The 14,129-nt window shown below is 45.8% G+C and overlaps 1 protein-coding gene across 2 annotated transcripts in view; it reads right to left on the minus strand.

Annotated features, from left to right (window-relative positions):
- Positions 1 to 1,444: 1,444 nt before the first annotated feature.
- The window catches only part of LOC116371461 (lipopolysaccharide-induced tumor necrosis factor-alpha factor homolog), a 56,237-nt gene continuing 43,552 nt past the window's right edge, over positions 1,445 to 14,129 (minus strand). For both annotated transcript variants that reach the window (XM_031820339.1, XM_031820340.1), the window contains exons 2-5: positions 7,549 to 7,610; positions 4,528 to 4,650; positions 4,002 to 4,197; positions 1,445 to 3,539 (exon numbers count right to left, since the gene is read on the minus strand). In XM_031820339.1, coding sequence (XP_031676199.1) covers positions 3,425 to 3,539; positions 4,002 to 4,197; positions 4,528 to 4,650; positions 7,549 to 7,610 — 496 coding nt within the window. In that variant the 3' untranslated portion in view covers positions 1,445 to 3,424. The remainder of the gene's footprint in view (positions 3,540 to 4,001; positions 4,198 to 4,527; positions 4,651 to 7,548; positions 7,611 to 14,129) is intronic.

Below are 14,129 nucleotides of genomic sequence, written 5' to 3' on the forward strand. Positions count from 1 at the left end.
ATAGTAGAGTAGCCAGATGGAAGTCACTCCTCAGTGAAAGGCACATGACAGCCCGCTTGGAGTTTGCCAAAAGACACCTAAAGACTCAGACCATGAGAAACAAGATTCTCTGGTCTGATGAAACCAAGATTGAACTCTTTGGCTTAAATGCCAAGCATCACGTCAGGAGGAAACCTGGCACCATCCCTATGGTGAAGTATGGTGGTGGCAGCATCATGCTTAGGGGATGTTTTTCAGCGGCAAAGACTGGGAGACTAGTCAGGATCGAGGGAAAGATGAACGGAGAAAAGTACACAGAGATCCATGATGAAAACCTGCTCCAGGGCGCTCAGGACCTCAGACTGGGGTGAAGGTTCACCTTCCAACAGGACAATGAACCTAAGAACACAGCTAAGATAATGCAGGAGTGGCTTTGGGACAAGTCTCTCTGAATGTCCTTGAGTGGCCCAGCCAGAGCCCAGGACCTGAACCCAATCGAACATCTCTCGAGGGACCTGAAAATAGCTGTGCAGCGAAGCAACGCTCCCCATCCGACCTGACAGAGCTTGAGAGGATCTGCAGAGAAGAATGGGAGAAACTCCCCAAATACAGGTGTGCCAAGCTTGGAGCGTCATTCCCAAGAAGACTCAAGGCTGTAATCACTGCCAAAGGTGCTTCAACAAAGTACTGAGTAAAGGGTCTGAATACATATGGAATGTGATATTTCCGTATTTGTTGTTGTCATGGGGTTTTGTGTGTAGATTGATATGGGGGGGGACAATTTAATAAATGTTAAGAATCAGGCTGTAGCGTAACAAAATGTGGAAGAAGTCAAGCGGTCTGAATACTTTCTGAAGGCACAGGAAGTGATAAACCTTTTTGTCTTTAGTGGCAGGGTAGCCTTGTGGTTAGAGTGTAGGGGCGGCAGGTAGCCTAGTGGTTAGAGTGTAGGGGTGGCAGGTAGCCTAGTAGTTAGAGAGTTGGACTAGTAACCGGAAGGTTGCCTAGTGGTTAGAGTGTTGGACTAGTAACCAGCAGGTAGCCTAGTGGTTAGAGCGTTGGACTAGTAACCGGAAGGTTGCCTAGTGGTTAGAGCGTTGGACTAGTAACCAGCAGGTAACCTAGTGGTTAGAGTGTAGAGGTGGCAGGTAGCCTAGTGGTTAGAGCGTTGGAATAGTAACCAGCAGGTAGCCTAATGGTTAGAGTGTTGGACTAGTAACCGGAAGGTTGCAAGTTCAAACCCCCGAGCTGACAAGGTACAAATCTGTCGTTCTGCCCCTGAACAGGCAGTTAACCCACTGTTCCTAGGTCGTCATTGAAAATAAGAATTTGTTCTTAACTGACTTGCCTGGTTAAATAAAGGTTAAAAAAAAAACACCTTGTTTATTTTGACCAGTGGGTCCGTTAAGAACCACCTCTCATTTACTCTCAACTCCCTGTCTAATGCAACAACCAAACCACAACAAAATGGATAATATATTTTATTAGAGGCATATAATCTGTGTAAGCAATATAACAGTACTCCATTTCTCGTCAGCTGTGTGGTGTTACACAATATAACAGATCAGGTCAGCTATGTGGTGTTACACAATATAACAGATCAGGTCAGCTATGTGGTGTTACACAATATAACAGATCATCAGGTCAGCTATGTGGTGTTACACAATATAACAGATCAGGTCAGCTATGTGGTGTTACACAATATAACAGATCAGGTCAGCTGTGTGGTGTTACACAATATAACAGATCAGGTCAGCTATGTGGTGTTACACAATATAACAGAACATCAGGTCAGCTGTGTGGTGTTGTTGCACGTCATTGTAGTTGACAGTTAGAATAATGAGTTTTCTCAATAAAATCAAATTTGGTTTATTCTAAAATAATGTAAAACACCCAGTTCAGTACTTTATGGACATAACAGCTTTCTGAAAGGGGGGGGGACCTGGGGAGAGCAGTAAAGGACGCCCGATTTGTAGGAATCATAGCTATAATTATCATTATCTGAATATTGGGCTCGTTGTCTGTCGGTTGGTCAACCAAGGGCCTTTATTCAAGGGAATATAGATAGAAATGTGTTGTGTAGAACAGACATGATTCCCTGGAAAAATGTATACATTACTATCTATATTCCCTTGATTAAGGCCCTGGGTTGACCAAACGACAGATACACACATTTCTATCTGAAGGTTCTGTATAAGGTTACTCAAGGGGAATATAGATATACATTTACCAGGGAATCATGTCTGTTCTACACAACACATTTCTATCTGAAGGTTCTGTATAAGGTTACTCAAGGGCTTGCAATTACTCTTCCTAGCCTGGAGAAATACAGTCTGTTTGTGTGTTAACATTCCACTCTTTGTCAAGCCATGTTTGCCAAGACAAAGAGTGGAATGATATCTTAACAGACTGGTACCCAGGCTACCCTCTTCCCTTCTGATATTCCAACCTGGGGTTTGTGGGAAACCTGGGTAAGTTACTAGAACTGTGCAACCCTGCTCCCTTTGTGAACAAGGGCCAGGTTGAGCTCTACCACGTCTTCATCTGCTAGCTTGTTTTTATTTTTATTTTACAAAAATAGGTCACAGATTCATACTATTTACAACCCTCTGGTACAGTAAGTTAGGTCAGCATTTCAACTAAAGTGCGTCCCAAATCGTACCCTATTCCCTATGTAGTGGACTACTTTTGTACTAGCTCCCTCGCGAACGTAGTGCACTATATAGGGAGTAGGGTGCCATTTTGGGATTCATCCTACGACTGTGTAAATCCTGTAGGTTTCTGTGGGGCTGCTGCTAGGAGGTCTCTCCCTTCGGCTGGATTCCATTCTGAAAACATCCCCCCCCTTTTCCTCTCCCTCGCTGTTCTGAAAGAGTGTAGATAAGAGGCGTATTGAAACCCGACATTTAAAAGGGCAATCTGCAATTCAAAGAACTACCAAAAAACGGTCAGCCTGACCCCGCCACTGCTTTGGTAAACAGCTGAGGGATGGGGCTGGATAAATATAACCACTCTCAAATTCCTACACCGAGCTGTGGGGGCATGAGGGAAAGGGAGCATGTTTTCTGTGAGAAAGGTATTTCACTGTACTGGTGCTCTTCTAATGGAATCCAGACCGAGAGAGTGGCCAGTGGTCAGACTGAGAGCAGAGCCACAGCTCCCCTGCTGGTAGTAAAGCATATTGTCCACAGCAATGGTACGGCAGTCAGCAACAGCTCCCCTAGTGGTGGGTGGTGGTATGGCAGTCAGCAGCAGCTCCCCCAGTGGCGGGTGGTGGTATGGCAGTCAGCAGCAGCTCCCCTAGTGGTGGGTGGTGGTATGGCAGTCAGCAGCAGCTCTCCTAGTGGTGGGTGGTGGTATGGCAGTCAGCAGCAGCTCTCCTAGTGGTGGGTGGTGGTATGACAGTCAGCAGCAGCTCTCCTAGTGGTGGGTGGTTGTAGGGTGGTCAGCAGCAGCGTGGCTTGTCCACGTGGATAATGCGGTTGCAACGAGGACAGGAGTGGTACGCATCCTTAAAGTGTTTCATGAAGAACGGGATCAGACAGCAGCCCACTACCAACCTGGGAGAGAGAGGGGGGATAGGAGGAGATGGGGAGAGTGGAAGTGGTGGGGGAGAGAGGGGTGGGAGATAGATGGGGAGAAGTGGGAGAGAGACATGGTGTTCAGTTGATTTTAGACACGTCTAATTCCCTCAAAAGTATCAAGACATTCTATAACTCCTCTTCTTTACTCCATTACAGAGGATGAAGACCACTTTATGGGTCCCTCTGTTCCCCTATATCCCCCCACCCTCCTCTTCTTCACTCACCCACAGAGGATGAAGACCACTTTATGGGTCCCTCTGTTCCCCTATATCCCCCCACCCTCCTCTTCTTCACTCACCCACAGAGGATGAAGACCACTTTATGGGTTCTCCTCTATCCCCCCACCCTCCTCTTCTTCACTCACCCACAGAGGATGAAGACCACTTTATGGGTCCCTCTGTTCCCCTCTATTCCTCCCCCCTCCCCTTCTTTACTCACCCACAGAGGATGAAGAGGATGCACATGAGCCAGGCGTAGGCTCCGACTTTATAGGTCACGTTCGTCATCACCTGTTGTTGACAGGAAGTACAGGTGGTCATGCCCTCTGAACGGCCCAGTTCTGTGTCATAACTCACAAACTTCTGAGTGGGAGTTTCACCACCTCCTCCAATACCACCACCTCCACTGGTGTACACTAGGGGAAGAGAGAAGAGGACAAGTTATATTTTGTCTGGCTCCAACACTGCTGGTATAGAGGGGAACATTGGAGACAAAGATGGTATAATGGGTAGAGACGAGAGAGAGATACTTCTGCTGCCTTCAAAATAATCTCCCTTGGAACCTGGGAATTTACCAGTTATAAATACGCCATGATTGCGTTCAAGTTTCTTTTGAAGTCAGAACAATTCTTCGACCAAATGAGATTTCATTTTAGCTCGCTAGACGAGCTAGCTGGTGTTGCTGCAGTTCTGGTGTTGTGTGCTTGCGGACTGTATACATGAGGCTTAGGACAGGAAGTGCTTACCTGGCTTTCCCTGAGACTGAGACTGAAACACAGAGTAGTTACTGGAGGGGATGGTGGAGGAAGGAGGGTTGAAGGGGGTATGGACATGATATACCTTCACCCCACTATCACCTTGTCCTTCAACTGGAAGAGAGAGGGAGACAGAGGGAGAGAGGGAGACAGAGGGAGGGAGGGAGGGAGGGAGGGAGGGAGGGAGGGAGGGAGGGAGGGAGGGAGGGAGGGAGGGAGGGAGGGAGGGAGGGAGGGAGGAGAGAGAGGGAGGGAGGGAGCGAGGGGTGAGATGAAGGAGAGAATTGCGGGGGGGTTTGAGAGTTAGAAAAAGAGAAAGCTCCAATATGTAAAATAGAATGAATACAATCTATAGCAAGTGACACCTGGAACTTTTGATACACAGGTACAGTATAGTTATAACCTGGGACGTAACCTATATGATACACAGGTACAGTATAGTAACAACCTGGGACGTAACCTATATGATACACAGGTACAGAAACAACCTGGGACGTAACCTATATGATACACAGGTACAGTATAGTAACAACCTGGGACGTAACCTATATGATACACAGGTACAGTAACAACCTGGGACGTAACCTATATGATACACAGGTACAGTATAGTTATAACCTGGGACGTAACCTATATGATACACAGGTACAGTAATAACCTGGGACGTAACCTATATGATACACAGGTACAGTATAGTTATAACCTGGGACGTAACCTATATGATACACAGGTACAGTAACAACCTGGGACGTAACCTATATGATACACAGGTACAGAAACAACCTGGGACGTAACCTATATGATACACAGGTACAGTAACAACCTGGGACGTAACCTATATGATACACAGGTACAGTATAGTTATAACCTGGGACGTAACCTATATGATACACAGGTACAGTATAGTAACAACCTGGGACGTAACCTATATGATACACAGGTACAGAAACAACCTGGGACGTAACCTATATGATACACAGGTACAGTATAGTAACAACCTGGGACGTAACCTATATGATACACAGGTACAGTAACAACCTGGGACGTAACCTATATGATACACAGGTACAGTATAGTTATAACCTGGGACGTAACCTATATGATACACAGGTACAGTAATAACCTGGGACGTAACCTATATGATACACAGGTACAGTATAGTTATAACCTGGGACGTAACCTATATGATACACAGGTACAGTAACAACCTGGGACGTAACCTATATGATACACAGGTACAGAAACAACCTGGGACGTAACCTATATGATACACAGGTACAGAAACAACCTGGGACGTAACCTATATGATACACAGGTACAGTATAGTAACAACCTGGGACGTAACCTATATGATACACAGGTACAGAAACAACCTGGGACGTAACCTATATGATACACAGGTACAGAAACAACCTGGGACGTAACCTATATGATACACAGGTACAGTATAGTAACAACCTGGGACGTAACCTATATGATACACAGGTACAGTAACAACCTGGGACGTAACCTATATGATACACAGGTACAGTATAGTTATAACCTGGGACGTAACCTATATGATACACAGGTACAGTAATAACCTGGGACGTAACCTATATGATACACAGGTACAGTATAGTTATAACCTGGGACGTAACCTATATGATACACAGGTACAGTAACAACCTGGGACGTAACCTATATGATACACAGGTACAGAAACAACCTGGGACGTAACCTATATGATACACAGGTACAGAAACAACCTGGGACGTAACCTATATGATACACAGGTACAGTATAGTAACAACCTGGGACGTAACCTATATGATACACAGGTACAGAAACAACCTGGGACGTAACCTATATGATACACAGGTACAGAAACAACCTGGGACGTAACCTATATGATACACAGGTACAGTATAGTAACAACCTGGGACGTAACCTATATGACACACAGGTACAGTATAGTTATAACCTGGGACGTAACCTATATGATACACAGGTACAGTATAGTTATAACCTGGGACGTAACCTATATGATACACAGGTACAGTATAGTTATAACCTGGGACGTAACCTATATGATACACAGGTACAGTAACAACCTGGGACGTAACCTATATGATACACAGGTACAGTATAGTTATAACCTGGGACGTAACCTATATGATACACAGGTACAGTATAGTTATAACCTGGGACGTAACCTATATGATACACAGGTACAGTATAGTAACAACCTGGGACGTAACCTATATGATACACAGGTACAGAAACAACCTGGGACGTAACCTATATGATACACAGGTACAGTAACAACCTGGGACGTAACCTATATGATACACAGGTACAGTATAGTTATAACCTGGGACGTAACCTATATGATACACAGGTACAGTATAGTAACAACCTGGGACGTAACCTATATGATACACAGGTACAGTATAGTAACAACCTGGGACGTAACCTATATGATACACAGGTACAGTATAGTAACAACCTGGGACATAACCTATATGATACACAGGTACAGTATAGTTATAACCTGGGACGTAACCTATATGATACACAGGTACAGTAACAACCTGGGACGTAACCTACAGTATAGCTACAGCCTAGTATGTAATAGTACAATCCAACTTTATTGTCCGCATGTCACAGCGAACAACAGAATGTTGACGTTGTCATGTCACAGAGAACAACAGAATGTTGACGTTGTCATGTCACAGAGAACAACAGAATGTTGACATTGTCATGTCACAGAGAACAACAGAATGTTGACGTTGTCATGTCACAGAGAACAACAGAATGTTTACGTTGTCATGTCACAGAGAACAACAGAATGTTGACGTTGTCATGTCACAGAGAACAACAGAATGTTGACGTTGTCATGTCACAGAGAACAACAGAATGTTGACGTTGTCATGTCACAGAGAACAACAGAATGTTGACGTTGTCATGTCACAGAGAACAACAGAATGTTGACGTTGTCATGTCACAGAGAACAACAGAATATTGACGTACCTGGTGTGTTGTAGGGTGGAGGTTCTTTTCCATTTACGCTCATTGTCTTCTGCCTGGGCTTTCTGTGAGAGGGGTCAGAGGTTAGGTGTGTCTACCATTTATTTTTTATTTTACTAGGCAAGTCAGTTAAGAACAAATTCTTATTTTCAATGACGGCCTAGGAACAGTGGGTTAACTGCCTGTTCAGGGGCAGAACGACAGATTTGTACCTTGTCAGCTCGTGGATTTGAACTTCCAACCTTTCAGTTACTAGTCCAACGCTCTAACCACTAGCCTACCAGGTGTGTCTACCATAAGCACTGTAACATCAGTGCGAGCCAGGCTCATCAGGACTGAATCAACCAATCATCATCTCCGAAACAAGACTTGAATCAGGTGTGTTTACAGCCAGGTCTGGAGTGAGAAGCGTTACAAAAAACCTGATAATTTCACAAATCATCTATAAGCGCTTGCGAACCTCTATAAATGGTGTATAAAGGGTGCCATATGAACCATTTACAGGTTGAATTGCCCAATGTGACATAAAGCGCTATGTTTAGACACCATTTACAGGTTGAATTACCCAATGTGACATAAAGCGCTATGTTTAGACACCATTTACAGGTTGAATTACCCAATGTGACATAAAGCGCTATGTTTAGACACCATTTACAGGTTGAATTACCCAATGTGACATAAAGCGCTATGTTTAGACACCATTTACAGGTTGAATTACCCAATGTGACATAAAGCGCTATGTTTAGACACCATTTACAGGTTGAATTACCCAATGTGACATAAAGCGCTATGTTTAGACACCATTTACAGGTTGAATTACCCAATGTGACATAAAGCGCTATGTTTAGACACCATTTACAGGTTGAATTACCCAATGTGACATAAAGCGCTATGTTTAGACACCATTTACAGGTTGAATTACCCAATGTGACATAAAGCGCTATGTTTAGACACCATTTACAGGTTGAATTACTCAATGTGACATAAAGCGCTATGTTTAGACACCATTTACAGGTTGAATTACCCAATGTGACATAAAGCGCTATGTTTAGACACCATTTACAGGTTGAATTACCCAATGTGACATAAAGCGCTATGTTTAGACACCATTTACAGGTTGAATTACCCAATGTGACATAAAGCGCTATGTTTAGACACCATTTACAGGTTGAATTACCCAATGTGACATAAAGCGCTATGTTTAGACACCATTTACAGGTTGAATTACCCAATGTGACATAAAGCGCTATGTTTAGACACCATTTACAGGTTGAATTACCCAATGTGACATAAAGCGCTATGTTTAGACACCATTTACAGGTTGAATGACCCAATGTGACATAAAGCGCTATGTTTAGACACCATTTACAGGTTGAATTACCCAATGTGACATAAAGCGCTATGTTTAGACACCATTTACAGGTTGAATTACCCAATGTGACATAAAGCGCTATGTTTAGACACCATTTACAGGTTGAATTACCCAATGTGACATAAAGCGCTATGTTTAGACACCATTTACAGGTTGAATTACCCAATGTGACATAAAGCGCTATGTTTAGACACCATTTACAGGTTGAATTACCCAATGTGACATAAATCGCTATGTTTAGACACCATTTACAGGTTGAATTACCCAATGTGACATAAAGCGCTATGTTTAGACACCATTTATAGAGGATAACATACACGTATAGGTGATTAGAGAACCATTGATGTAGTGCTTATGAAGCCTCTATGTAGGCTACCGATAAGCCTTTACACAGTTGTAATTGGTTTAAAAGTGGGACTGAAGTGAGGCCTTAGATATGAAGTCAGCACCTGTAAAATGTGTGCCACTGCCTTCGTTACAACTATGCAAGTCCAACCCAGGCTGATATAATGCAAGTCCAACCCAGGCTGACACAATGCAAGTCCAACCCAGGCTGATACAATGCAAGTCCAACCCAGGCTGACACAATGCCAGTCCAACCCAGGCTAACATAATGCCAGTCCAACCCAGGCTGACACAATGCAAGTCTAACCCAGGCTGATACAATGCAAGTCTAACCCAGGCTGACACAATGCAAGTCCAACCCAGGCTAACATAATGCAAGTCCAACCCAGGCTGACACAATGCCAGTCCAACCCAGGCTAACACAATGCAAGTCCAACCCAGGCTAACACAATGCAAGTCCAACCCAGGCTAACATAATGCAAGTCCAACCCAGGCTGACACAATGCCAGTCCAACCCAGGCTGACACAATGCAAGTCTAACCCAGGCTGATACAATGCAAGTCCAACCCAGGCTGACACAATGCCAGTCCAACCCAGGCTGACACAATGCAAGTCCAACCCAGGCTAACACAATGCAAGTCCAACCCAGGCTAACACAATGCAAGTCCAACCCAGGCTGATACAATGCAAGTCCAACCCAGGCTGACACAATGCAAGTCCAACCCAGGCTGATACAATGCAAGTCCAACCCAGGCTGATACAATGCAAGTCCAACCCAGGCTGATACAATGCAAGTCCAACCCAGGCTGACACAATGCAAGTCCAACCCAGGCTGACACAATGCAAGTCCAACCCAGGCTGATACAATGCAAGTCCAACCCAGGCTAACACAATGCCAGTCCAACCCAGGCTGACACAATGCCAGTCCAACCCAGGCTGACACAATGCCAGTCCAACCCAGGCTAACACAATGCAAGTCCAACCCAGGCTAACACAATGCAAGTCCAACCCAGGCTGACACAATGCAAGTCCAACCCAGGCTGACGTAATGCTCTATTCAGCCACTAGGTGGTGTTACAACACAAGGTACGAAGAACACACACACACACACACACACACACACACACACACACACACACACACACACACACACACACACACACACACACACACACACACACACACACACACACACACAGTGACACACACAGACAGACACACATTCACTCCACAGCTGAAACCTGTCATTCAGCATACTCCACAGACTAATAGTTATGGTAAGAATGAACTGAACAAACCTCACTCTCCTGTAGTTATTTAGGGAGTGTCGTCTTGTGTCTTTTAAAAGGTTATAGGCGGGGCTTCACTAGTCTCAGTATCAGTCTGTTTAGCTAACATTCCTCTCCTTGTACTCCATGTCAGATGTTCAGCATAAAGTGGAATGACAGCTAAACAGACTGGTACCCAAACTTTAATTTAGAGAGCTATATTTTTGTGGGGGGGTTTCCATTAGCTGTTACTATGGCAACATCTACTCTACTTCCTGAATTCCACAAAGAAGAAATATTTACCAAAACAACCACGGGAATATGAGACCAAATACAAAACCTTGGACTATTTTAATACAGGGAATTTGTTCAAATACTTTTTGGTCCCGTAAAATGAGGGGACTATATGTACAAAAAGTGCTGTCATTTCTAAACGGTTCGCCTGATACAGATGAAAATATACCCTCAAATTAAAGTCTGCTCTCTGACCTTTAACCTCATAGACATTGTATCATTTCAAAGTACTGGAGTAACAGAGCCAAAAACAACAACAAATGTGTCACTGTCCCAATACATTTGTAGCTCACTGTATCTGACCCCAATCCACAAACGGCAGAACATTTATATAGTGAGATGATCTCATTCTACAGCGACCAAATCTCATCTCACTACTGGATCAGTGTTGTGTTGCTGAATCTACAATCCTGAAACCAGGACTTCTGCAAAGCAGGGAATTCTGAGACAAAAATTTTCAGAATGTTGTAAAGCCCCTAAGGATTCCATTTGGAAGCCAGAACACTGACTATCTATCCTGTACCTGTTAAACTGGACCTGAGATGGAACTATCTATCCTATACCTGACTATCTATCCTATACCTGACTATCTATCCTATACCTGACTATCTATCCTATACCTGACTATCTATCCTATACCTGACTATCTATCCTATACCTGACTATCTATCCTATACCTGACTATCTATCCTATACCTGACTATCTATCCTATACCTGACTATACTATCTATCCTATACCTGACTATCTATCCTATACCTGACTATCTATCCTATACCTGACTATCTATCCTATACCTGACTATCTATCCTATACCTGACTATCTATCCTATACCTGACTATCTATCCTATACCTGACAAACCTGACCTGAGATGGAACTATCTATCTGACCCAAATCTAACTCTACCCCAGACTCAGACATACGGACCAGCTCCTTTTCTAGAGCTGAGTTACGCCTTCACTGTTGTAAACCTGCCTGGGGCCTTTCATAGACCTACACACACACACACACACACACACACACACACACACACACACACACACACACACACACACACACACACACACACACACACACACACACACACACACACACACACACACACACACACACACACACACACACACACACACACACACACACACACACACACGCACACACACACACACACCCTGCCCATCCATCAGACAGAGCTTTGACTGTCAGTCACTCAGTCCTCTGCTGTCAGTGGGATTATACACTATGCTGTCAGTGGGATTATACACTATGCAACATGAAGGATCTTAACTAGGGTGGGGACCAAAGGCCTACAGACGCACACATACTGCCCATCTTAACTAGGGTGGGGACCAAAGGCCTACAGACGCACACATACTGCCCATCTTAACTAGGGTGGGGACCAAAGGCCTACAGACGCACACATACTGCCCATCTTAACTAGGGTGGGGACCAAAGGCCTACAGACGCACACATACTGCCCATCTTAACTAGGGTGGGGACCAAAGGCCTACAGACACACACATACTGCCCATCTTAACTAGGGTGGGGACCAAAGGCCTACAGACACACACATACTGCCCATCTTAACTAGGGTGGGGACCAAAGGCCTACAGACGCACACAGACACATGTAAACACACACAGACACTTGGAATAGACACACACACATACACATATAGAATAGACACACACACACAGACACATATGGAATAGACACACACACAGACATGTAAACACACACGTTGGTGGAAGCAGTCAGACACCCGTACAACAGAAGAGGAGGAATGCAGCCCTGCAGGATGCTTCTGTTCCCTGTCTGTCTCCTCTGGTGCCCTGCAGGATGCTTCTGTTCCCTGTCTGTCTCCTCTGGTCCCCTGCAGGATGCTTCCCTGTCTGTCTCCTCTGGTGCCCTGCAGGATGCTTCTGTTCCCTGTCTGTCTCCTCTGGTCCCCTGCAGGATGCTTCCCTGTCTGTCTCCTCTGGTGCCCTGCAGGATGCTTCTGTTCCCTGTCTGTCTCCTCTGGTCCCCTGCAAGATGCTTCCCTGTCTGTCTCCTCTGGTCCCCTGCAGGATGCTTCCCTGTCTGTCTCCTCTGGTGCCCTGCAGGATGCTTCTGTTCCCTGTCTGTCTCCTCTGGTCCCCTGCAGGATGCTTCCCTGTCTGTCTCCTCTGGTGCCCTGCAGGATGCTTCTGTTCCCTGTCTGTCTCCTCTGGTGCCCTGCAGGATGCTTCTCTTCCCTGTCTGTCTCCTCTGGTGCCCTACAGGATGCTTCCCTGTCTGTCTCCTCTGGTGTCCTGCAGGATGCTTCTCTTCCCTGTCTGTCTCCTCTGGTGCCCTGCAGGATGCTTCCCTGTCTGTCTCCTCTGGTGCCCTGCAGGATGCTTCCCTGTCTGTCTTCTCTGGTGCCCTGCAGGATGCTTCCCTGTCTGTCTCCTCTGGTGCCCTACAGGATGCTTCTGTTCCCTGTCTGTCTCCTATGGTGTCCTGCAGGATGCTTCTCTTCCCTGTCTGTCTCCTCTGGTGCCCTGCAGGATGCTTCCCTGTCTGTCTCCTCTGGTGCCCTGCAGGATGCTTCCCTGTCTGTCTCCTCTGGTGCCCTGCAGGATGCTTCTGTTCCCTGTCTGTCTCCTCTGGTGCCCTGCAGGATGCTTCCCTGTCTGTCTCCTCTGGTGCCCTGCAGGATGCTTCCCTGTCTGTCTCCTCTGGTGCCCTACAGGATGCTTCCCTGTCTGTCTCCTCTGGTGCCCTGCAGGATGCTTCCGTTCCCTGTCTGTCTCCTCTGGTGCCCTGCAGGATGCTTCCCTGTCTGTCTCCTCTGGTGCCCTGCAGGATGCTTCGGTTCCCTGCCTGTCTCCTCTGGTGCCCTGCAGGCTGCTTCCCTGTCTGTCTCCTCTGGTGCCCTGCAGGATGCTTCTGTTCCCTGTCTGTCTCCTCTGGTGCCCTGCAGGATGCTTCCCTGTCTGTCTCCTCTGGTGCCCTGCAGGATGCTTCCCTGTCTGTCTCCTCTGGTGCCCTACAGGATGCTTCCCTGTCTGTCTCCTCTGGTGCCCTGCAGGATGCTTCCGTTCCCTGTCTGTCTCCTCTGGTGCCCTGCAGGATGCTTCCCTGTCTGTCTCCTCTGGTGCCCTGCAGGATGCTTCTCTGTCTGTCTCCTCTGGTGCCCTGCAGGATGCTTCCCTGTATCTGAAGGGATGGCTTAAGATAAATGTCCTGAAAACCCTTATTGAATGAAAACTTGGTTGGCCAGCAAGTGGGAGGGTTTTCAGTGGTTGAATGAAATGTAATTCAGAGAGCACTACACAAC

This window comes from Oncorhynchus kisutch, unplaced genomic scaffold, assembly GCF_002021735.2.
Source record: "Oncorhynchus kisutch isolate 150728-3 unplaced genomic scaffold, Okis_V2 scaffold3257, whole genome shotgun sequence".
Lineage (NCBI taxonomy): Eukaryota > Metazoa > Chordata > Actinopteri > Salmoniformes > Salmonidae > Oncorhynchus > Oncorhynchus kisutch.